The sequence below is a fragment of the Arvicola amphibius genome, chromosome 4 (genome assembly GCF_903992535.2).
Source record: "Arvicola amphibius chromosome 4, mArvAmp1.2, whole genome shotgun sequence".
In the NCBI taxonomy this organism is placed as follows: Eukaryota; Metazoa; Chordata; class Mammalia; order Rodentia; family Cricetidae; genus Arvicola; species Arvicola amphibius.
Genome location: NC_052050.1, coordinates 24,069,165 through 24,094,223, shown reverse-complemented (window position 1 = coordinate 24,094,223; position 25,059 = coordinate 24,069,165). Strand labels below are relative to the sequence as shown.

At 54.2% G+C, this 25,059-nt stretch overlaps 1 protein-coding gene across 8 annotated transcripts in view; it reads right to left on the bottom strand.

Moving 5' to 3' along the window:
* Window positions 1-317: 317 nt before the first annotated feature.
* Srcin1 (SRC kinase signaling inhibitor 1) overlaps window positions 318-25,059 on the bottom strand; it is a 63,709-nt gene continuing 38,967 nt past the window's right edge. For 4 of the 8 annotated variants that reach the window (XM_038326742.1, XM_038326737.1, XM_038326739.1 and 1 more), the window contains 13 exons: window positions 23,771-24,645; window positions 23,018-23,110; window positions 22,683-22,726; window positions 22,209-22,396; window positions 21,004-21,179; window positions 14,217-14,347; window positions 13,970-14,117; window positions 13,448-13,694; window positions 12,798-13,032; window positions 10,993-11,147; window positions 10,582-10,734; window positions 9,815-9,937; window positions 6,240-7,585 (listed from right to left, as the gene is read on the bottom strand). In XM_038326742.1, the coding sequence (XP_038182670.1) occupies window positions 6,542-7,585; window positions 9,815-9,937; window positions 10,582-10,734; window positions 10,993-11,147; window positions 12,798-13,032; window positions 13,448-13,694; window positions 13,970-14,117; window positions 14,217-14,347; window positions 21,004-21,179; window positions 22,209-22,396; window positions 22,683-22,726; window positions 23,018-23,110; window positions 23,771-24,645 (3,612 nt within the window). In that variant the 3' untranslated portion in view covers window positions 6,240-6,541. Of the gene's footprint in view, window positions 587-1,742; window positions 6,194-6,239; window positions 7,586-9,814; window positions 9,938-10,581; window positions 10,735-10,992; window positions 11,148-12,797; window positions 13,033-13,447; window positions 13,695-13,969; window positions 14,118-14,216; window positions 14,348-21,003; window positions 21,180-22,208; window positions 22,397-22,682; window positions 22,727-23,017; window positions 23,111-23,770; window positions 24,646-25,059 lie in introns of those variants that run through there. The other 4 variants (XM_038326740.1, XR_005285058.1, XM_038326741.1 and 1 more) reach the window with 4 other exon arrangements.

Below are 25,059 nucleotides of genomic sequence, written 5' to 3'. Positions count from 1 at the left end.
GCGGTGTCTCTCTCCGCTGCAACAAGTCTCCGTGGCTCAGAGTTGGTTCCAAGTGTTCTTGGGAAGTTAGGGGAGGTGGGGACATTGGATGGACTTGGGAGGAAGAGGGTGAAAGAGCAGAGGGAGAGAAGATGATAGGAAGTAGGCCGAGGGGCCCCCCTCCCCATTAGGGAACAGGAAGTCAAGGAACGTCGGTGTGTTTGGTTTTTAGTTTTCTCTTTTGCTCTTTAAAAAGAAAAAAGAAAAAGAAAAAAAAGAAAAGAAATGATCATTGAAAGAGAATCACTTAAAAAACCAAAAACACCGAGAGGGGATGAGAGAGCTGAGGGCCATGGCCCCAAAACCCTTCAGGGGTGAGAGTGGGGAGGGTGGAGTGGGCATGAAAGGAAGCGGGGAACAATGGCAGGAGGGAGGGAGGGAGGGGCAGGCTGGGGTGGTGGCATGAGGCCTTCTAGAAGGAGATGGAAGAATTCCTTGCCCCAAAGGAAGTCAATACAGGGATGGAGGTTCTGGAACCAGAGGGCTTTTCTGAGACTGGGCTCGAGGTCTCATTCGACCCGCTCATTTCTTTAGATGGTTTAGTGGCCTGGAACAAAAACAGGGGTCAGGGGTCAGAGAGAGCGAAGGAGAGCCTCCATGCTGGCTCCTGGCTTGAAGTGTTGAAAAATGGAAAAATTCCATAAGTCCAAGAGAAAATGAACTGTGAAAGCGAGAAACGAGAGGGGACATCTGGAAAGTGGTCCTCTGAACTGGGGGACAGGGTGGGGAAGTGTCTGGGGGGCAGAAAGAAGGGTGAGGGAGGCATGGGGTTGGATCAAAGGCCCGGAAACCAGAGTGGGGTGGCTTCAGTCCATGGTTACTGAGAGGAAAGACAGAAGACAGAGGAGATGCCAGAGAAACCCAGGCAGAGGGGACGAGGGACGGGAGGGTGGGGAAGGGAGGGAAAAGAAGTAAAAGGTTAGCAGCAACAGGGGTGTATCTGAAGCCAGCAGATGGGGGTCAGTAGCTCAGCCCAGCTCAGGTGCCACCTCTGGCCTGGGTGGGAGGCCCCTGGTGTAAGCGGGGGTGAGCTAGCCCCACCTGGAAACTCCGAGGAGGCATCCTGCCACCACCAGCACCCCCTGCCCCGCCCCCGCCAGCCCAGCATCCCCACTGTAGCCCTCCCTGTCCCCAGGCCCCAGCTCTGAGTGGTCCTAATGGTAGCTGGAGACCAGGCTATGCTCCCAGGCTCACTCTCCTAGTCAGAAGACCCTGAGTGCACGTGCGCACACATCACTTCTGTATTGATCCAGGGCTTGTCTTTTGGAGTCATGGTCTCTCAAGTAGGGTTTAAGAGCCACCTGCATCATCTCCAAAGGACAATCCATGGCATGTGTCGCAAATGCAGATTCCTAGGGCCCCTTCCTTCCAGTATCATCTCCACTTTGGGGTGGGAATGTGCATTTTGAGCTGGGTGAGAGTGACACAGACCGGACTGCTGGAATCCTGTGACTGAATCCAATGACCCACCTGGAATTTAACTACCAGGCTTTGATGGAAAAAAAAAAAAAAAGCCAGGTGCTCGTAGCTGCACACGCCTTTAATCCCAGAACTCAGGGGGCAGAGCAGGCAGATCTCTGTAAATTCGAGCTAGCCTGGGCTATAGAGCTAGTTCCAGGACAGCCAAGGCTACGCAAAAAAAAACCCTGTCTCCAGGAAAAAAAAAAGCAAAAAACAACAAAACAAGGCTAAGGCGAGAACTTAGCAAATTCCAACCCAGTCTGGGCTATATAGTGAGACCATCGCAACAAACCAAACCAGTGACAAACCCGTGACAAAAGCCACTGTAAGGAAAAGGAGTGAAGAGGAGGCTCCCAAGATCAACGCTGGGCCTGTCCTCCCCTAAGACCTATGGAGCCACCCAGCTGCTAGGAAGGCTCTCCCAAGTACCCTGGGGTGGAATGCTACCACCTCCAGTAAGCCCTGCCTACGGCAGAGGAAGGCAGGAGGTCGCGACATTGCTGGTAACTGTGTTCTCTTCGGCAGGCGGACAAGTGGCCCACCAGTGACTCATACAGGCTTTACCAAAGTGTCAGCTGGTACCCAAGACTTCCCTTCCCCTTCAGAAGAATCAAAGCAAGCTGTGGATTCAGCAGTGGATCCTCTACTGTGGCCCTCACCATCAGGCAGGGTCCTACCCCCCCACGGCATTCTTTGTCCATTGCCACGGGCCAGGTGCGACCGGGCCCTCCTGGACCTTGAAACAAACTCAAAACAGGCACTTAAGGGCTCTCTGCTAATTGCCTTGAGCTGGGTTCTGCCACGCCCCCCCTTCTGCCTTCACTTCCCCACTTAAACTTATAACTCCAAGCTGGAGAGGCAGCTCAAAGGTTGAGTGCTTCTGCTCTGGCGAAGGACCTGAGGGCTGGGAACTCAGCCCCCTGTAACTCTAGCCTGAGGGGTTCTAACGCCCTTTTCTGGCATCTATGAGTTCCTGCACACAAGTGGCTCCCAGGTACATACCAACTGACTTAGGCTCACACACGTGTACATTAATAAAAAATTAAGCCAGGTGACCGTAATGTACACCTTTAACTCCAGCACTTGGGAAGCAGAGGCTCTCTAGACCAGGCTGGCCTCGAACTCACAACGATCCACCTGCCTCTGCCTCCTGAGTGCTGGGGTTAAAGGTGTGCGCTACCACTGCCTGGCTGCATCCACACATTTATGGGGATGTCTCCCCAGTACCTCCTCATGGAGACCATCTGTGATTTCATGTTTTATGGAGTTCTCAAGAACCAGCTTCCATCTGGGGATACCCTGGCTTGCAACTCCATCCGAGATCCACTAAAGCAAAGGGAACAGGTTGCTTGGCAACTCTATGCTGCTCGGAGTTATCCGGTCTCTGAGGGTTCCCGTCACATCCATGTCACCTGCCAATGGTCTCCTGTGAGTTGTTGTTTTATTTTTTAAGATTTATTATTTTTATTTTACGTGTATGTATGTTTTGCCTGCATGTATGTTTGTGCACCATGTCCGTTCCTGGTGCCCATGGAGTTCAGCAGAGGGCACCAGATCCCCTGCAACTGGAGCCACAGATTGTCATAAGCCACTATATGGGCTCTGGGAACTGAACCTGGGTCCTCAGTGAGAGTAGTAATTGCTCTTTACCACTGAGTCATCTCTCCAGCCCCTCCTTACACCCATGGGTCTTGATTTTGTTAAAAGAAGCAGAACCTCTGGGACAGACAGAGGCCTCGGAGAGATTCAGCTTTCCTCTGGGAGAAGCGGGACACTTCTGGACCCGGGGTACATGGCAGCACCCTCCCCTGCTAGACCACTCTGCACCAGATTCTCAGGCTACTCTAGGACACCTGTCTCTCCAGGCTCTGACTCAAGAGTCCCCTAGGGGGCTGGATCAAGCTGGAGCCGCAAGCCCTGCTGGCCTCCTTAGCCAGGCCATCCTGGTGCTACCAAGGGACTAAGGGAGCTGCCTCTGTGAGGTTATCTCCTCCTCTCTCCCCCTAGGGTGCTCACAGCTCCGGTTAGTACTAGTCCCTGGTCTCTGTTCCCTCAGCTCTCTGGTGGTGCCTTCGTGTGAGCCACTAAAAGAGACAGAGTAAGTGGCTGGCCTACAGGAAGTGTCCACGGTTTCACATCTATTCCAAGTCCTGGACTCCTCCACCCCACCCACTTTAGGTCCTATGCACAGCACGCAAGGGCTCTTCCGGCCACCTCGGTGCCTCTGTCACGCCTGTTGCCATTCAGGGCCCTCTCGGAATTTCCCCTTTGCCTCGGTTTCCCTGGTCCCCACCACTTCCGATTCTCTTCATCTCATCAACGTGGGAGCTCTGAGGTCAGGCTTAGTGCCACAGGCCTGTCATCCCATCTACTCAGGATGCTGAGGCAGAATCCACAGCTCAGGGTCTGCTTGGGAAACTGAGAGAGACCTTGTCTTAGTGATCCAGGCGGCCGGAGCATGTGCACATGGAGCAGAGCCCAGCGGAGGACCAGCCGTGAGGACTGAGCAGCTGAAGGGCCCAGGCCAGCAGTGAAGGGATTCAGCCTGGGTTTGAGGACACCGACTTCAAACAGCTTTGTGTGTAAGCTATCATCAAAAACGCATTTTAGAAAGTCCTCACAGGTCTTAGAGAACGGATAAGAGGTGACAGTAGTCACAGAGACGACCTTAGAAGATGACGAATTAGGTGGTGACATGGTCTGGTTTGGTTTTCTAATTTTTTGTTTTCCTGCAGTACTGGGGGCTCAAACCTGGGGTCTCCCCACTAGCAGGCAGGGAATCTTCTGCTAAGCCAAACCTCCCATATCTGCTTCTTTACTGCTGCCTTTATTTAAAAATCTTCCCAAGAAACATCTATTGCTTTGCCAGAAAGCAATGTTTTGAAAGGGCAAACCCAGGCACAACATGAGTGACAGGAACAGCTGGCAAAAGGGCAGCAGGGTGGGACAGAGGCCCATGCTTGGATGGGGAGGGGCAGGAAGGGACCAGTGGCGTCCAGCAGTTGTGGGGTTTGGGAGCTGGGCAGTGGCTCTGGGGGGACACCTGGGGAAGACACAGGTTGGAGAGATGTGTCATGACTAGACAGTGGAAGAGCTGGAGACGCTGACGGAGAAGGGGTGGAGGGGAGGCGCCCACCGCAGTGGCCCAGGCAGGCAGAGTAAAGCAGGAACAGAAAGGAGCCAGGTATAAGACAGTGACCTGTCTGTGACATCTGTCACCTCATTGGCCCTCGGGGCTGATTTAGCTCATCTGTCTGGCTAGGTGGGTGTCCCTCCATCCTCACAGCTCCATATCCCTCCCTCCCAGGGCTGCACGGTTGGTCTAAGAGGACAACCTTCTCCGGTAGCTTTTCCTCCATAGAAGAGGATCCTTGGGCCAAGGGCATACAAGCAGATGTACTCTCCAGCTCAAACCTTCCAACAAGCTTTCAAGGTTCACAAAGGAACCAGGGAGGGCTGATGGGAGAGCTGGGGGTGGGAAATACCAACCCAGGTAGAGTCTACAGTGGCACAGATATGGGGGGTGTCTAGACAGCCACATAACCTAGGGTAGTGAGAGAAAGAAAGCCTGTGTGGCCCTTGGTGGCCTTGCCCCACCCTATGGAGAGGTCTAGAGAGGACTGAGCGCCTGTCTTCCTAGGAGGCAACAGGTAGGTAAGGCTTGTGTACTAGGGTTATCTGGGGTCTATGGTGGATGGGCTTTAAGATAGCTAGGTCAGTCTTGGCTCTAATACTATTTGCTGTGCAGGTCTTTCTTCTGCTATAGGCTCAACCTCACAGCCAGCCTTGGCCATCCCTAACCTTCTACTTCCGAGCTTAGGGTCTCCATCTGGACAGAATAAGGCCCTCCTGGGACCTCAAACAGGCCTGGCACACAAGAAGCACTCAGGAGAGGTTCTGAACTGAGCAAACGCACTGAAGGGCTCTCTACAGCTACATCCAGGGCCTCCTCCACTCTCCAACCAGGCGGACCACACAAGCAGGCTCTAGGGTCACAAGCACCATGGGCAAAGTCTGTCAACTCCAAACCCAAAAAGGGAACCCCAAGGGGTTGTTGCACCTGCAGGATTCCTACCACACCTCATCTACCCTTCCAAAGGTCAGCTGAGCCCACCACCAACCTGTGACTGAAACACGGGCGGGCGCAAAAGCAGCTTCTTCCTGAGCTGAGGGCGGAATGAAAGGTGCCGAACAGGTGGGAGCCATGCACAGAGGCCAAGCGGGCAGGAGGGTAAGATAGCTGCGGTACGGGCTGGCTTTAGAAGTGACCCAGCCACTGTGGAAGGGAGTGAAATCTGCACAGGGCAGGCACTGCACAGGCAGGGAGCAAGGCTCCTCTGTCCTTGAGCAGAAAACTGGCTGTGAACTCAGGGACTCACGTCTATACCAGATCCAAAGCACCGGGGCTGCAAGAAGGAACAAGATGGAGGGCATCATGACAGGGAGGGACCCACAATCACTGAAACCATCACTGGAACAGGGGCACATAGCAGAGGCTTGGTGTATGACCCTCCAGGGGCCTGGGAGTCCCAGATCCCACCCTCACCTGCTGCTGGGCCTGGATCCTCATGTACTCGGCCCTTTGCTTGCTGTGCTTGCCTTTGTCGGGGCTGCCTGCTGGGCCCTGGGTTGCCTTCAGCCGAGAGGCTCCTGGAGTCACCACCTTCATGGGTGGCACGGTGCCACCACCACTCTGTGGAAAGAGAGAGAGGGCTGAGGTGGAACCGTTCTGCATGGAACTCTAAGCACTGAGTGAAGGTCCTAACCGGAGTTAGGACCTCCCCAGGGAGGCCCTTGGATACCTGGAGACCCCTCGCTGACTCCCCATAAGCACCCAAGACTTAAGTCCCTCTGAGCCCAGGTTCAAGGCCTCCCTGGAGATGATCAGGCTAGTTAGAGCTCATGTGTGACTTTCCTGAGTGACCCCGAGGCAGCTGGTATCCTCCTAGGAAGCCACTTTTACAGGGAGGGCCCCAGTACCACTCAACTCCCAGCCAAAGACACCTTCCTGGTCCTAGGAGACAGTTGGAATTGGGGGTCTCTAATAAAAGAGCATCCCCAGGTCCGCACCACCCCTAGAGCAGAAGGCAAGAGGTGAGATTTCGCCCCATAGATGGGGCACGTCTGGCCCCATGGCCCTCCCCCATGGAACAGCCCTTCCCAGAGAGACTCCGGGGCCCCAGAGGCGCACGATCCGTGAAGTGACAGCAACAGAGAGAGTCAGAGACAGGAGGGGGAGGAAGGGGTGGAGAAGAGGAGAAAGCTTTATTCCCTGGTTCACAGAGAGCAGGCAGGGCCAGAGCCCTCCTGATTCACGCCCAAACAGCACAGCTGAGTCCTGGGTGAGCCGGCTTCCCGGCCGCCCCTGGCTCTGCCCAAAGGCCCTGGCCTGGAAACAGGGCTCCCAGAGGGAGGTAGGCTGAAACAAAGACAGTGGAGATGATGGAGGCGGCCGAGCTTCTGTGGCCCCACTCTCTCCACTCTGCAGGCCTAGAGACTGGAGCAGGAAGGCAGCAGGAGAGAAGGGGGAGGCAGCCACCTGAGGGGATGAGGGTGGGGGCTGGGGGCTGCTTGGACACGTCAGAGCGGTGTTGGCGCCCATCTCGCTCAGGGTGGCTTCTAGTTCCTGGAGCGTCTCCTCCAGACTGTCCATGCGCAGTGGGGTAGCATCCTGTACTGGGTGGCCTGCGCCGACGGCCTGTTGTCCTCTACTGCAAGCTTGACCATCACATTCAGAGTTTTGAGGGGTCTCCTCTGAGTGGGTCTCAGCAGTCCGAGTCTCATTTAGCGATGGTCCCCAAGGACAGAGAACTCCAGCTTCTGCATTGTGTGGGCTCCGTAGAATTGTCTGTTCCTGTCTGGACAGCGAGCTGCTCCTGGACCAGAGTACCTCAGCAGCTAGTCCCAGCAAGGCCTGTGGGCCATGGCAAGCCCTTCTGCTGTTGGCCAAGGTCCGGGGTCTTGGTGTGGGGACTGTCCTGGGGCCCAGGTCCTCTAAGCTACTCTCTGGCAGAGAGGGAGAGCCGGAAGTGCATTCTGTCAAGATGATCTCAGGGATACAAAGAACCCTGGGACCTGAGGCAGCCTGGGGGGACAGAAGACGAGAAGGATTGTGATCCCTGCAGACTGAATTTTGAGCTGGGGTGCACTCACTTCCTCTCCCAGATGGGGAAACTGAGTCAGGGGAAAGTCCTGATCATGTCACCCAATAAACTGAGCCTTGAGTGCAGGTGTCTCTCCATCCTGCACAGCCCGTGGACTCCTGCTTCCTGGTGTCAATGCCAGCTGCAGAAGCATGGGGGTATGTCCCTTTCCCAACACCCTGGTAAACTTGGGAGCAAATCTCAGGCTTCATCCCATGCGCTATGGGATAGTAACATGGGGTGTGCAGCAAATTAAATGAGTCCATGAAGACATCCTATTAAGTGCCTGGCATCATTGGAGCAAATACAAGCTACTGGCTAAACTGACCCAAACAACCGAGACCTTCCTCAGCATGAGCAGAGAGTGGACGCTGGCCTCCACCTCAAGGTTGGGGCCATCTTTCTCATCTTGGGCTCTGCACTCACACCCATGAGGCCCATCCCCAGTGAACTTAAAGGGGAGGAGCTTGGCCATGGCTAGTTCCTTGGTCTCACACTCTGGGCAACGCTCCAGTTGGGCACCTGTTTCTGCGTGAGCTCCCTGGCTACGGCTCTGGACTAGACCAGGGGCCTCAGGGGCCCTGTGAACCTGAGTGAATTCTGTCCTAACTCTAAGTACCAGCCCGTGTCAGACACGATGGCCTATGTCTTCATCTTCAATGCTTTCTGTAACCCATGAAATGACCGTCACTCTCCCTGTCCCTGCTTCACAGGCCAGGAGCATTACAACACACACCTTGTCCAATCCTCAGCAAGTTAATGGTAGAGCCAGGATTTGAACTCAGATAGCCTAGGTTCAAGTTCAGTGCTCTTTTCAATAAACACGCTGTGAGGAGACTCCTCCTACCCCTCCCAAGACAACCCACCCGGCCCTGCCACTGCTTACCTGAAAGTAGGGTGCACACAGGGAAGGCAGAGAGGGCCACCCCGTTCGTCAGGCTCCTCTGCCTGACCGTGCCTCAGGATGCAGACAGACAGGCAGCCAGGGAAGGGGGCTTGCCTGCTGGGTCCCCTCATGACTGAGTCCCAGAACCAGAAAGGGACAGAGCTGGGTGCTGAGGACAAAACCAGTCAGGAAGTGGTCCCCTCACAATGCTCAGCCCCTGAGGACTCCTGGGACAGACTCCAGACAGCACTGCCCACCTTCTGATGCCTGTCTGCACCCCTGACAGAAAGCCAAAGGCCACCAGGCCTCGAGTCAAGCCGCAATGCTGGTGGCAGCCATCATGAACCCCACTGTGGGCTGGGGAAAACCACACAAGGAAGGGAAGGGTGTGGGCACAGGAAGTAGAGGACTGAGGTCCTCTTACCCCAACTTGACTGGGCATAGGGAGACCTCCCCAGACCTTTCCCCACCCTCCTCCTGGAACACAGTCCCTGGGTTGCAGACAGCAGCCCCACCCCCACAATCCCAAGAGGAAATAAGGTGCAGCGGGAGAGCAGCAAGGGCTGAAGTTTAGGAGAAGGAGAACTTCCCAAGGCTGGAAGAAAAAACCAGCAGCCAAGGAAGGCCATGGGCTTCTCTCATCAAGTCTCCTGACACAGGCGGCAAGAATGGCCATGGGGTAGGGAGAAGCTTAGGGAAGCCATCTCCCTCTCCATTCCATCCTGACCCTCCCCACCCCCACAACCCCGCCCCCCCTCGCCCCAGTGCAAGGCATAGATTTCAGTGGGAGAAGCACATGCCTTCCCTGGCATGAGCAGCAGAGCAGGGCATAAGGAAGGGACCAGGCAGGTCTCAAGACAAGGTCAAATCAGGTTGTACTCTAAATCACTTTCTGAACAAGATTCAAATTCCAATCTTGGTCCAGGACAACCCACAGGCTTTGGAGCCAGCCTTAACTCAGGCTGTAAATGGAAACAAGGCATCTGAGAGCCAGAGAGAATCAGGTCTGCAGAGAGTTCAAGGGTCACACTGGACACCCAGGTTGCAGTCTCCCAGGGAGACACCCCCCCCCCGAAGCCTCGGGGAGGGACAAGTTGTGCGGTTGCGCGCTGCCCTTGGCATGTGCGGGAGGGTGAGTCCACGGGCGTGAAGCTGGGGCAATGGCAGAGAGGCTGGTGTACATGGCGTGTTAGCGGGTTAGCGTGAGAGGTGCGGAAAAGGAAGCTGTGGAGGAACAGGCAGAGAGAGCCGTGAGAGGTGCGGGGAGGCCCGAGAGGCCTGTTACCTTCCATGGGGAGCCCAGAGCTGAGCCCCCAGGGGACCCCAGGTCCTGGGGGGACAGCAAGATGGGGATCGGCTGGCGACGGGGCGTAGGGGGAAGGGAAGATACTGAACTTCTTTCAAAGACCTGGGGAGCAGAAGGCAGGGGCAGGTTTGGAGGATGGGACCCCAGTGAGGACCCAGGCACTGGCTGAGTACCTAGGCACCTATGGAGGGTGGCCCAGGATGGCAAGGGCCCTAGTCTCACCCCCTGGCACCTCACCATGGCCACTGACCCACTGGACCTCGACCCTCAGGCCTCCATACGGCCCTGACAGTCAGAGACTCTGGCATGGGGCAAAGATTTCTGAGACCTCTATAAGAGGTGACTTGTAGTAATGCTAGGCCCTTTGGCACAAGGGTCTCCAAGATTCTGGGCCCAGAACACTAAGGCCTGAGGGGTTTTGGAGCATGAGCTGTCCTCAAGATTGCTTGGGTAGGGTCTCATTAAGCTCGGAATATTCAGGTCTGGGACAGAGAGTAGTGGGTCTTTGGATCCTGGGGGGCGGGCGGGGAGAGGAATCTGAGAGAGTATAACGAAAACTCAGACCTACCAGGAGCAACTTTAGACTGTCTCCTTCCATTTCCCAGCGGAGAAGAAACGGAAGCTAAGCAGATTGGGTCCTAGGGCTGGCACTCTTCTGCCTGCCCAGGACCTGCTGCCCAGCCCCGAGGAAGGCTTGGCAAGGAACTGAGCCTGGCAGAGGCCTCGTTCCGTCACGCCTGACCCACCTCCAGCTCAGCGATGATGCGCTCCTCATCGTCTTCATCCTTGATGGCAGAGGCCATGATGGGTGGTGTGGAGGCAGGGCGGGCCACCTCAGACACGGCCCGGCGGAGCTTCACCTGGGGCTTCTGGACCTCCAGCTCCTCGGACTCAGCCTTCTGTAAAGCCCCCACATCTTATCAAGCCTAGGTTCTTCTCTCCCTCCAGCAGTGGCTCTCCACACCCACCACCAACCCTAGCTCCACCAGTTCCCTGCCAGGAAGACCCACCCTTGTCCCTGCCAGAGCTGGCTATGGGATTAGAACAACACACAGCCCTAAAATCCAAGCTAGATGTCATCTTGGGTTGTTTGCCTGACTGCCATCCTCTCAAGCTTCCCCTTAAGGTACCCCTGAATCCCACCAATTGGGGTGTACCTTGATGAAGGCTGAGTCTTTCTTGCTGGTGACCACCACCTCTCCAGTGCGTGTGGTGGTCAGGCCGTGGGAGGAAGGGAAACTCCGGCGGGGAGGGGGTGGCGGGGGCGACTTGGAAGGCTTCTCTGTGCGGTATCTGGGCACCGTGAGCTCATCTGCAAGCAGTGGGGACCTGGGGTCAGGGGCCCACCACAACAGTGTGCACACTCCCGTTCCTCCAGGAACAACCAAGAGGACAGCTCAGGGGAGAGGAAGGCAGGACCCCTCTCTTTCCATTTTCCTATGCCAGCCCCACTTCCTCCAATGGCACTCAGCTGCTCAGGGTTGTCAGGGAGCCAGGAACACTGTGGCACCTTGGCACTGAGTTGCTGACCCAGCATGGACATCCTGACATCACCAGAGGCCCAAGGCCACACTCAAGCCACTTTTGTGCCACTCTGAGCCGCCTCGTGGCCACAGCTGTCCCTCAGCCCCACCAGACTGGGCTTCATCCTTTCTCTGAGGAGCTTGGTCCCGCTCACCATCCCCCTTCCTCCAGCCTGGTTTCCATGGCAACCCGCTAAAAGGTCACTCAAACCATAACACCCTTGCCTTTCATTCTCCCGGGGCTCTCCACCAACCCAAATAGTCTGAGTTCCTAGCCCAGCACCTTCCACAAGCTCTCAGCCTTGCTCTGGACCCTACTCCAACCCAGCAGCATTCACCCCCCCCCCCCCACGTACTTGTCACTCTGTCCCCTGAAGGTGTGCTCACTGGCGGGGACGTGCCTGCTCATTCCTAAGGCTCCATTGCAAAGTATTCTCTTTCCTAGGACTGGACAGTTCCAGGCCAGCTCAGGAGCCGCACTTAGCTCCTTTGGGCTAGGGATGCATTAAGTGTGGCCCGGGACAGATTATGTAACCATTTGGAGTCTGTCCTCTTTGTAAGGAGGGAATGACTGTGTCTTGCATTCTTCAACTGCTGCACCCAGAAGGCATTGGGTAGTCAGTGCCCAACAAATGTCATAGTCTGTCACACCATTAAATCCAAAGCACAGCCTGTAGAGATCTCTCAGAGGTTAAAGGTGCCTGCTGTACAAACCTGGTGACCTGAATTTGATCCCATGATCCCACAGTGGAAGAAAAACATTAATTCCCACAAGTGGTCCCCTGACATGTATGCACTTTCACACACACATACACACACACACACACACACACACATACACACACACACACAAATAATAAGATAATTAAAAATCTTTTAAATAAAAAAAAAAAATCTGAGGCTGGAGAAATGAGTCAGTAATTAAGAGCACTGGCTGCTCTCCAAGACCAGGTTTGATTCCCAGCACCCACGTGGTGGCTCAAAGCCATCCAAAACTCCCATTCTAGGGGATCCAGCGCTCTCGGGCCTCCTCAGGCACCAGACACACACGTGATGCCCATATATACATACAGGAAAAATACCCATACATATAAAAACAAATAAGTAAATTCTGAGCTCTCTGAAGCACCTTTCCCAGGCAGGGTCACTGGAAGACATGCATGAACCAACGATGGCCGTACCTCTCCTTCAGATGCCCCCCCACCACCATCCTGCAGGCGTGGGATGTCAGGGCCCTGGCATACAGGTCAGTACCGCCCTGCCCTCAGAGTGGGGAGAAAATTGGATGGACTCCAGCTCACCCTGTCCTTCTGTATCCCGATCCCCCAGTGACCGCTAATGGCTAGCACCCCATTTCTCTGGCAGCCCGGCTACCATGACTCACTGTCAGTGCTTCCCCCACAAGTCAAGCTCTGAGGATAGGCCTTACATCCCCATACCTGAACCTCTTCTCCCACTGGGCTCTGTCCGGGGGGCTGCCTTCTGACCATGGGGCGCCTTGGGGGGCTTGTGGTCTGGGGTGGGGGTGGGTCCTGGGTGGGCTTTGCTGGCACAGTCCAGGTCAGGGATGGCCTTGAGCAGCTCAGCCTGTGTCTCCTCCAGCAGCCGGTTGATGTCCTTGGCGCTGTACTGGGTCAGGGCTGCCCGCTTCTCTTCCCAGTCTCTCTCAGCAGCCTTGAAAGAGGAAACAGAGCTAGTGTCAGGGCTCCTCCCCATGACCCCCTGAGCTTTGTCAATCAGCCCCTTCCCCAGGCCACATGAGCTAAGAACAAGAACTTCATGGAGATTTAGCCCCTCCTTCTGGGTGTTAAACATTGTCCCTGTAGCTTAGAAAGATCACTTTTATTAAATACATTATTAGGTCTATTTCTGGACATTCTATTCTGTTTCATTGTTTATACAAGCACCATATTGCTTTAATTATTATCACTTTATAATATACGTCTGTCGAGATGGGTAAATGTCACCAATATTCTGCTTTTCAGTCTCCTGGTCCTCCTCCTAAAGGGCCATGGGTCCCTTCAGTACCTGCCATTCCAGGTAACAGCAAGAACTGTGTGCCTAGCTTGTGCCCCGCCTGGTCCATCACCTCAACAGACACAGCTTTGTCCACGCTTCTCTTGCCGGGAGCATCCAGGCCTTTGGTGGGGTTACTGCTCTTTGGGGTAAGAGGGGCTCCTTCGGCAGGCCCACTCAGCTCATGGAGATTCAGCGGAGGGCTGGGGGGTGGTATTTCAAAGTCCAAGCCTTTGCTGAAGTCTGTTTCAGCTGCCACTTTCTTGGGAGACTGGTTTAGCAGATTGTTGGGGGGTGGCCACACACCCTCATCCACTTGCCTAGGGTTGGGAGAGTTAGAAGCAGCTTAGTGAGAGATGGTAGCCCCTGGAGGGATGTGAGGGAGGCTCTGGGATCTTGCGGAAGAAGATGGGAGAGCCTAGGAAGGCAATGAGGGAAAGCCAGGCATTTGCACGCAGGGGTCACAGGTCAGAGTTGAAGAGCTCTAGCTGGCACAGAGTGACCTCTGAGGAGTCAGAATAAGGGGCCAGGTGTTCCCATGGGTCTGGGCCAGTGTGTAACCTTATGGGAAGTTAAAGACAAAGGAGGAAATGACCTGCGGATCTGGGCCAGCGTGTCAGTGACCCCCCGGCAGCGCTTGAGAAGTCCGTCTAGGCGCTGAGGCTCCTCCTTCAGGAACTTCACTGCCTCCACCTCCACACGCAGCACGACGCGCATCTTACTCTGCAGGCCTGGGAAATGAGCTAAGAGGGCAGGAGGAGTAAGCTGTCTGGGGAGGAGCAGCCAGGAGTTGGCACACTGCAGGGAAGCCCTCGGGGTCACCCTTGCCAAGGCAGGCTCACCCTTGAGCTCTGTTAGCGTCTCCCCAAGCTGCTTCAGCACCAGCGCCTTCTCTTCCAGCTCAGGACCAGGTACCAGCCGGTGGTTATGGGCCACATCCCTCTGAATCTTTTCCACTGACTTCTCTAGGTCACTGCAGGCACAGAGAGACCCTTCTCAGCCCCTCTGGCCCCAGCCTAGCCCCCTGAAATTGAGCAGCTGGAAAGAAATTGTGCCACCAATCAGATCAAAATTAAAAGCTATAGCCAGGTGTAGTGGCTTACCCCTGTCATCCTAGAACGTGGAAGGCTGAGGTGGGAGGACTGTGGAAAGTTTGAGGCCAGCCTGGGCTACATAGTAAGACCTTCATGCAAACTAAACAAAGCATTAAAAAAAAAAAAATCAAAAAACCAAAAGCCCCACCAGGCTACATGCCCAAGTGAAATCGGCAATGCTAGCTCTCAAAGATGAGGCTTTCACACGGTTCTTTACAAGGTACCGCGGCCTCCCCACAAGCCCCAGTCTACAGTAGCATCACCTCTCCCTAACTCTTCCAAGAAGCAGTGGAGAAGATGGTGGCCCCAGCAAACCTTCCGTAGCCTAGAGGCAGCAGCACCTGTCTGAGGACACAGCCATGCTCATCGCCTTTTGCCAAATGACCCTGCCCCAGAGCCTTTCACCTCAAGGTCAAAACTGCCTCAGGTTTTCAGTCCATTCATCGGAAACATTTATGATCCCACACCTTCCTAAAACGCAGACCAGGAGCTGAGCACAGCGGCACAAACGTGCGATCCTGGCATCTGGGAGGCCTCCAGCTTTGGAGGCTGGGGACAGGATCACAAGTTTAAGGACAGCCTGGGTTACAACAAGATGCTGTTTCAGTACAAACCAACCAACCAAAATCCCAAGCAAAGCAAACCAAGCCTTCCAAGTCTTCACCCTGTGTGTAAGTTCTTATGTTCGTTTTTTCAATATTTATTTATTTATTGGTTTTTCGAGACAGGGTTTCTATGTGTATAGCCTTGGCTGTCCTGGAACCAGCTCTGTAGAACAAGCTGGCCTCCAGCTCATAAAGATCCGCCTGCCTCTGTCTCCCAAGTGCTGGGATTAAAGGTGTGCGCCATCACCGCCCGGCTGTGTTAAGTTCTTAATATGTGGGTGGGAGAGAGGCCAAGGAGATGGCTCAGTGGGTAAGGTACTTGCTACACAGGCATGAGGACCTGAGTTCAGATCCCCAGCACCCACCTAAAAGATGAGCACAAGAATGAACAACTTTAACTCCAGCCTTGGGTGAGGAGGGGGCAGAGACAGACCAGTTCTGGGAGCTCACTGGCTGGTTCCAGGGTCCATGAGAGACCCTTCCTCCAAAGCAAAGGTAGAGAGGTAGAGAGATGCTCGAGCAGTTAATGAGCAATTGTTGCTTTTGTAGGGGACCTGGGTTCAGTTCCCAGCACCCACATGGTGGTCCAGAAGCCTAACTCCAGTTGCAGGGGATCCAGTACCCTCTTCTGACCTCCCTGAGCACCAGACATGGACATGGTGCACACATACCTATACATACATACATACATACATACACACATACATTTATATATGCAAGCAAACATATGCATAAAATACATAGATCTTTTTTTAAAAGTGGAAAGTGATAAAGATACCTGAGATCAACCTCACACCCACGTGTGCACCCATAGACACAAGTGTACTCACAGTCACATGTGTATACCATATAAGCACATATAATCTATATATAATAGATAGATAAAAATGAAACCCTAAGTTTGAATGAAACCCATCACCCTGAGGCTAGACCCCAACCTTAGCTCTACAGTCATAAAACATCTGAGTCTCGCCCCTTCCCTGCTTTCCCAGCAGAAGTCTCTTACACAATCACCTAATATCCCTGGGCTCTCTGGCCTTCAATCTTCTCACTCAAAGGATGAGTGTGAGCTGGGCAGTGGTGGTGGCACACGCCTTTAATCCTAGCACTTGGGAGTCAGAAGCAGGAGGATTTCTGTGAGTCTGAGGCCAGCCTGGTCTACAGAGTGAGTTCCAGGACAACCAGGACTGTTTCACAGAGAAACCCATTCTTAAAAAAACAAAAAGAAGGGCTGGAGAGATGGCTCAGTGATTAAGAGCATTGGCTGCTCTTCCAAAGGACCTGAGTTCGATTCCCAGCAACCACATGGTGGGTCACAACCATCTGTAATGAGATCTGGTGTCCTCTTCTGGCAGGCATATATGCAAACAGAATAGTGTATCCATAATAAATAAATAAATATTTAAATAAATAAATAAGTATGCTGGGGCTGGTGAGCTGGCTCAGCAAGAAAGCACACTTGTTGCCAAGACTGAAGACCTGGCTTCCATCCCCAGAACCCATATGGTAGAGGAATCAAACTATCGAACTGACTGGACACATGCACTGTGGTACTCACACATACACATCCAATAAATAAATAAATGTAATTTTTGACAGGGTATCAAAAGTTCTGAGTTCCTGGCTGGCCTAGAACTCACCATGTAGACTCATGCGATCCTCCTGGATGGAAAATACCACTATACCCAGCTTAGAGGAAAAAATTAAAGAAAAGTAGTGGGCATGCTAGGAGTGTCTCCCTTGGGGTGACTACGAGCACTTAAGGAGCCAGTGGCCCCTGGAGATCACTCTTGCTTCTATTAGATCATTCGGAATTTCTCCCAGCTCCTTATTGGCGCTGCCCTCTCTGGCCTTTAGAATAAATACTCCTAGCCTAGAGTATCCCATTTACCTGTACACACAAATTTTTTTTCTTTAAAACTTATTTATTTATTATATATACACTTTCCAGGATACAGTGCCAGACCTCATTACAGATGGTTGTGAGCCACCATGTGGTTGCTGGGAACTGAACTCAGGACCTCTGGAAGAGCAGCTAGTGCTCTTAACCTCTGAACCATCTCTCCAGCCCCCACACACAAATTTCCATGCTAATTTCATCTCAGGTCTCATAAAGAAGCCCTTCCCCCATCTCCCTGCTTAGGGTTGAGAGTCTTCTCCCAAACCCCTGAGGCTCCCCTCTGCTGGCTTGTGAACTTTCTGTGCCACTGGCCCAAAGCAGGCACAGAATGATGCTTCCCAGTTTCATCTGCGTTCCCAGCACCCAGTCGGGGCCTGGTTTGGAGCACACGGTCAATAACTGTGAAATCGAGGCTGGAGTTTTGAGCACACAGTGCTCTTTTGTTTTGTTTGTTTTTCGAGACAGGGTTTCTCTGTGTAGCTTTGGAGCCTGTCTTGGAACTCTCTCCTTAGACCAGGCTAGCCTCAAACTCAGCTTTCCGAGTGCTGAGATTAAAGGCGAGCACCACCACCGCCTGGCAACACATAGTACTCTTGCAGAGGACCTGAGTTGGATTCCCGGCACCCACCTCTGGCCTCTGTGAGAACCAGAACACATGTGCATATACATGTGTTACATGCAGACACAAATATTATACACGATTTTTTTTAAAAAATAACTTTTTAAAAAAATTAAATATTTTTTTAATTGCAGGATGAAGAAGTGAGAGAAGAACTGCTACGGGTAGGTGCGCCTTCTCAGCCCTGGATGGGGGTGGGTGGCACCCCTCACCCACATGCAGGACTTTCTGTACGCTCCTGTCAAGCCCGACCTGTTGGATTTCAACTCAACGACGCAGGTGTGAACGACCTGAATCAGTTCTACCATCTGATGTGTCTGCTCTCTGTCGAAGCTCACTGTCATCAGCCAAGCTCAACAGCAGGCCTCAGCCACCCTATCCAATGAGAAGATGACAGACCAGGGCAGAGCCAAGGGCAAAATCCTGAGATTCAGCACCGCTGGTTAGAGCACTGTCTGTTCCTCGGGTGCCACGTCAACCCTGTATATTCATTTCCTCATTGTAACCTTAAAACAGGTCCTGGAGGGAGGACTATTTCTTCCGGTTACCACATGGGCAAACAGTGGTTCAAAGACTAAACTACATTTCCCAGCTTCCCTTGCAATTAGAAGTGGCCACCCAACTGAGGCCTATCCAGTGAAACAGGGATGGAAAGGGCACATGCTGTCTCCAGATCTAGTCCATAAAGACGTCCTGTGTAAGCTCCCTCCATATCCTTTCCCCTTCCAGCTGGTTATGAAGACCATGATCTGGGTGATTCTGGAAGGCACGTGCGGAACATAGCAGAAACGCCACCAGCCCGAATCCCTGACGGACTGCATATGGGAGAGCAACTTTCTAACCTACCCAGTGTTTTCCCAAAAAGATCTATCCATCATTTTCTTTTAGAGAGATGTATTTATTGAGTTTTAGGTGTGTAAGTATTCTGCCGGCGTGTATGAGTACTGTGTGAAGGGCCTGGTACCCACATAGGCCAGAAGCACACATCAGAATCTTCAGAACTAGAGTTACAGATGGCTGTGAGCCACCATGTCGGTGCTGGGAAGTGAATCTGGGCCTTTTTTATTATTATTATTACAAGAGCAATAAGTGTTCTTAACCCCTGAGTCATCTCTCTAGCCCCTTTAAGCAGGTTTTTGAGATAGGATCTCAATATATCCCAGGCTGGCTGAAAATAAGTAGCTGATGACCAGAACTCACAACGTTTTTGCCTTAGCCTCCTGAGTACTAGGATTACAGGCTTACACCGCCACACCCAGTTTAATGTCTTTTACTTTAGAACCATTAAATGATTTGGGAGCTTCTTGTTGTGGCAGCTGCCGTAAATAAATAAGAAACCCTAATTGAGGTTTGGCCTCCCTAAAGCAGGGTGGCAGAAGCTCTGAGAGAAACTAGTTCAAGGTCACACAACTGTTCTATGGTAGCACTGTCTACTCACGTGGGACTTCAGTCCTTGGCTCTGATGTGTCTCACTTCCAAACTGAATGATGTCACCTACCTACCTGCTGTCCCACCTGCCCTCACTCTACCACATAGGAAAAACCGGCCTTTTCCCACAGCCAGCGATGGGTCAGTAGACAGACTTGGAAGCCAACAGTCTTCAGTCAATGGGGACGATATCCAGAGAGAGCCCAAGCCTCTGGCTAGACAGAGAGGTGAATAAGCCCAGCAGGAATGAAACCAAAACCGGGCTTTAGCTGCCCGTGGGATGCCAGAAAAGAGGAAGGAACAAAGGAAAATGAACGAGAGAGAGAGAGAGAGAGAGAGAGAGAGAGAGAGAGAGAGAGAGAGAGAGCGCACAGGCGAGCATGTAGGGGCTGCGGGGCTACTATGGGGCAGCTAGGACGGAGGCAGGGGATGGTCTTGCAGGCCAGACCAGAGCCATCACAGGACCCAGTCCCTGCCTCACTCAAGAGGCAAGCGCAGCTCCCAGGTTCTCTACAGTGAGCACGCTGAGTGATGGGTGTGATCAGACATAGAGGGTGGGGGTTCTCAGTGCTCCCAGAGAACTGAGGCCCCCAGGAAAGCAGGAACCAGACACTCATGAGGAGCAGGGCATAAATCGGTCCTTTTATCTCTCTTGCCTCAGTGCTTTGATGGCTCCCTTAATTTCCCTTTAATGTCTCAGTCTAACTCCTTTTGAAAATCCTGGCCCAGCTCCTCTATGCAGAATGGGAAGAGACAAGGATGGGACAGGGAAGTGGGGATACAGGATCCCTGGAGAGCAGCTGGGCTGCTTAGAGATCTGGCTGGGGCATCATCACCCCACCTGGACATGATAAACGCTTAGGGTTGCTGCTGCTGGCTTATTTAGATGTGAGATGCCCTTACTGCATCTCAGATGCATGATGTCACAGGACTACAGGGCTCCTTGCCTTAAACATTGCCAAAATGCAGACCAGGCCTGCATGGGCCCTCAGGCTGAGCTGTGACCTCCTCAGAGAACCCCTGTGAGGGCTCCAAATATGACTTATTACGGTAGCATTGTCCAACAGCTCTCTGGTCTCAAGCCCCTTAGTATGAAGCATGCCCTAACTGTTTCAGAAAGAACTGGGGAGGGGATACAAAAAACAAAACAAAACAAAACAAAAACAACAAAAAAAAAACCTTAGTACTGATGAGGACGCTTAAGCAGAGAAAGGGTAGCAGCTACCTTGCCCCTGGATTCTGGAGTTGTCTCTGGATCCCCCTACTGCCTCGTGTCACTAAAAGGGACCACAAGAAGGGGTGGGGCCTTTGACTCAGCCCAAATATCTCAGGAGAAAAAGCTGCGGTGGACGGCAGCGCTGCTTCCTGAATGGACACAGGAAAAACAGCAGCATCTCCCATCACAGGTGCCAGACAAAGGAATTGTGGCCAGACAGCCATTTGCTAAATCTGGAGCAGACTGTCTCTGTTAACCCTTCTGTGTCTCAGCTCTCGGAGCGGGTTGTTCTCTGTTGTGCCTCCTTTAAGAATACCAGAGGCGGGCATCACTATGCTGAGAAGGGGAACGGGCTTTCCTTGACTCTTGGTCTCAGGGATCAGCGTGGCAAAGGGTCAGCAACTCCTCACCTGAGCCGCTGACAATACCCCTGACCGTCTTGCATAGGTTGCATAGGTCACAAGGAGAGCGGGCAGAGGATAGAGAGGAAACAGACAACTGGCTGCAGGCCACAGGAAGCAATAACATGGCAGAGGCAGGCACCAAGCCAGAAAAAAAAAAGAAATCAGGAATTATGCCAGATGGCCAAAGATTTGTGGGTCATGGAGAAATCAGGCCACAGAGGAGGGTGAAATCAGACTTCAGAACAGACCAACGTCATCTATGTATGATTCCGAAGTAAAGGGAATGCGCCTCCCATGAAAATCAGGCTGGGTCACCCCGTTGGCCGTCCCCCACCCCTCTCTGCGCGCAGGGCCCATCCTCACTTGAGCTGCTGAGTAATGAGCTCCTCGTCATTGAGGTAACGCAACCGCTCCTCCTCCACCAGGGTGCGCTGCCGCTGCAGCGGGTCCTCCTGCCGCCGCGCCGCCTCCGACACACGCATGCTCAATTCCGCCTCGGTGCGCTTCAGCAACGCGCGTACTGATTCCTGGTTCTGGAGCTGCAGGAGCAAGGATGTCCGCGTGGGCAAGAATGCACGCCTGGACCGGGTCGGGGAAGGGTGGGCAGAGGGCAGCCCCGTGCAAGCAAAACTCCACAAAAGACTGGGTTGCTGGGTGAGCTGTTGCAAAGGCGTGGCAAAACAGACGCAGGGGTCAATGACTGAGTTGGAGAGAACCCATCAGGAGATCACGACCGAGGATAATAGGGCGCATAGAGAGGGCAAAGTTATTATGGGTTTTGCCCAAGTTACAGCGGCATGGCTGTGGCTGGGAGCAGCAGGGAAGGGTGGGACAGCTGAGAACGTAGACCAAGACTATATTCTGGAGGGACAGGGGAACAAGATGAGAATTTGTGTGGCCAAGGGTAACACTAGGTAGGGCCCTGACGTCAGCGTGACTGTGCAATTATGTCCTCAAGTAGCCCTGAGTGGAGACAGGAACTGGGGTGAAGGACCCAAATTCTGTGGTCGATAGGGTCCACCACTGTGGCTGAGCCTACAAGATAAAGGTCCCAGTTCCGAGCCCAAATGACGTGGGTGGGCGAGATCATACCCGTGGCCCAGATGGCAGCTCTCTGCCTCCGCACTTCAGCCTGTCTCTGCTCATTAGCCTCACCTGACAAGCCCTGAGCCCCTCTTGAGGAGCCAGCACAGTGATGCCAGGCTCCTGACAGGTGGGACCATCTGCCAGGCAGGGCAGGACAGCCACTCCAGGTTCAGGAAGGGAGAGCTGAGGGGATTTGGGGAATATGGATGCGGGGCCTGAAGGAGCTGGGACAGCCTCAAGGGATGGTGAAGGGGGGAGGGGTGGGCTAAGGCTCAGGGAGGGAGGAGACTGGGGGTCAATAAAGGGTCAGGGCTTGGTGAGAGGAGCAAGGTTTAATGAGGAAGCAGAAACTAGAAAGGGAAGAGGAGAAAGTGTCCGAAGACAGACCACTGAACACGAAGGACTCCACTCCACCAGAGACGGTTGGTGAGGAAAGGTGGGGCAGAGCTTGGGGAGAGTAAGTGGGGGGTGGGGCTCGGTACCTGGAGCTTGCGCAACTGCTGAAGCTGGCCACGCAGGTCGCTAGCGCTGTTCTGTAGGCCCCGCAAATGTAGCTGCATCTGCAGCCGGCTGACAGCAGTGGGCTGCCCTGCAGGGGTGCCGCTGGCCGAGGGTGGGGGAGGGCCCGACACCGGCGTGGCCCCGCTGCTTCGACTACCCGATCCGCATGCTGCCGAGAGGGACCAGAAGGATGAGTGATAAGGAAAGAGGAGCAAACGGTGAGGGGAAGAAGCCATCCTCTCCACTCGCGCCCCACACCTAGCCAGAGAGGCACACGGTCATGACCGTCTACCCTAAGGTGGCAAGTCTTAGCAGGAGCCATGTGCCTGGGCAAAGATGATGACTCATTTATCGGCAGAAAGCCCCATGATGTAGCTACTAGTAGAGTTGGCAGCCCAGCTTCAGGGTTCGAAAACTAATCCTAAAACTCTGGGAAGAAGAGAAAGGTCACTCACGTGCTGAAGGGGTGGCTGCTCCATTGGATCCTTCAATCTTCTCACTGTGGCGGAAAGAAAAGAAAACAGTCGTAGGAGCTTGGGCTGGCCTCAGACCATCCAAGCTGAATGGGACCTTAAATGTCAGCCCAGCTCCCTGATTTTAGGATAGAACCACAACGAAGGAAAGAGAGTCACTCGAGCCACAAAGCAGACACAGGCAGAGCTGAGCCCGAGCTACTGATTTAGCTCACGGCGGCACGGCAGCGATCCTCGCCGCCTCAAGTCCGCTCCCCTTCTTCCCCCCCCCCCCCCCCCCCCCGTCCTGACAGTGGTACGGAGAGAGGGCCTCTCACCTTGGGGTCTCGGGCTCTGAGCCTCGCAGGAGCGCGCTCTGCACCAGCCCCGTGAGGCTAGCGATCTGCTTCTCCATGGCCTCCATGCGTTCCCTGGGGAGGAAAGTGGATCTAAGCAAGCACTCCCGTGAGTTTGTGGTCCCTCCTGCCCACCCCACTCCCCAGTTTTAAGATTAGCAGCCAGAGGACAGGCAGCTCATCTTCCCTTAGCTGCCACACAGAACAGGGACACAAAGTCAAGGCTCAAACTCCTAGTTCTCCACTGCCTCTCTACCACTGTTCCCACAAGTCACTCTGATGCAGGAGGATTGCTGCGAGTTTTAGTAGCCTGGGCTACATAGAAAGACCTTGTCTCAAAACACAAAACATACTTCAAAGCTACAGAGAAACCCTGTCTCGAAAAACCAAAAAAAAAAAAAAAAAAAAACCACAAAACATAAACACAAAAAGCCCAACTCCTCCCCATCCCGAGCCTGCTCCAGTGGATTTCAGCGGGGCCCTGTGCTGGACAGCTCTCACTGCTGTTGGGGCACTAAAAGGGCTGAATCAGCACCTTCCTTTTACCTACGGGTAAACCGAGGCTTGGGGAATGAATACAAAGTCGGGTCTATGTTCCAGTCATCACTTGAGACTTCACCCAGCCATCCAGTGTCTTCCCTGCCACAATGAAGATAGTCTGGCCCTCTCCTGTGACCTAAACCCGGAGAGAACCGGCCACCCTCTGCAGTGCCTCCTTCTTCTATGTCCCCTCACCTGGTTTCTGTGTCCTTGGCTGGCACCGGCGGCCCAAATCCTACTAGAGAGCGCTCCCCAGGTCCAGGGAAAAGCTCGGAAGGTGGTGCTCCGGCCGTCGAGGCGCTCCCAGTGCTGCGGGCCTTGCCTCCGGGACTCTCGGCAAAGACCGACGAGGAGCCCGAGTCTTTGCGGAAGGACTGGCGTACCGGCGAGCCACGGCTGGGCGGCCCCGAGTAGGGGCTGTGCGGGGGCGGGGGTCCCCCAGAGGGCGCCGACACGTCGGCCAGCTTCTGCGGCGACGAAGGCGGCAGGCGGAAGCCATAACCATCGCCGTAGAGAGGGCCACCAGCGCCTGCCTTATACAGCGAGTCCTCCAGGTCGGACTGCAGGGCGGCGGCAGAGTAGGTGCTGAGCGAGCGCACCGATCCCCGTTTGTACAAGCCACCTGCGCCCGGGTATGCGAACGGGTCCCCCGCCGCGGCGGCCAGGCTCAGGCGGCCCTCGTGCAGAAGCCCATAGGGATCAGCATAGAGGCCCTCGCCCTTCACCAGCACCATGCCGCCTGCTTTGCCTGCCAGGTCCTCGTCAGGCTTCACGTCGCGCCGTTCCAGGATGGCGCTGGGGCTGGGGCTCACGCCCTGGCTGGCCGGGGCACCTCCCAGTCGCTCAGCCGCGTGGTGCACCGGACTGCCGGCATAAGAGGGCGGGCGGCCCCCAGCATAGGAGAGGCGTGAGCGCGAGGGCGAGCCCGACGGCAGTCCGGACGGCAGTCCGGACGGCAGTCCCGATGGGAGCCCCGGAGGTGGCGAGCTAGATGCTAGGTGCGATGCGGGCGACAGGTTGTTGAGGCGCCGCGTGGGCGACGATTCCCGCGACGCGTACACCATCTCTCTCTGCGCAAAAAACAGCCCAAAAAGTCCACGGAGCTGGTCACATAGAGGCCTTCCTTCCTCTTGTTTGAAGAGCCAGCATCTCACCTCTCCCCAACAAGGCTTAGAAAACCCCCTCTGTCCTGTTTCCTACTGCATCCTGGGCCCCTTGCCCATCAGTACTCCCAGCATGGGGGTAAGTAAACAGGCAGATGGAAAGACATCAGAAAAGCAACCCTCAGCTCATCCTTGATGGGGACCAGGAAGGAGAAGAGAAAGGGGAGTGGCCGAAAGGGACTTACAGTATCTAAAGGCCCTTTGTGGGGAAGGTAGCAGGTGAGCAGATGGCACTTCCATAACCTCACAACTCACCAGGACAACCCTGCCTCGGCCTCTAAGTTCCCATCTCCGAAACCGGCCTAGTTCTGCCTAGATCTC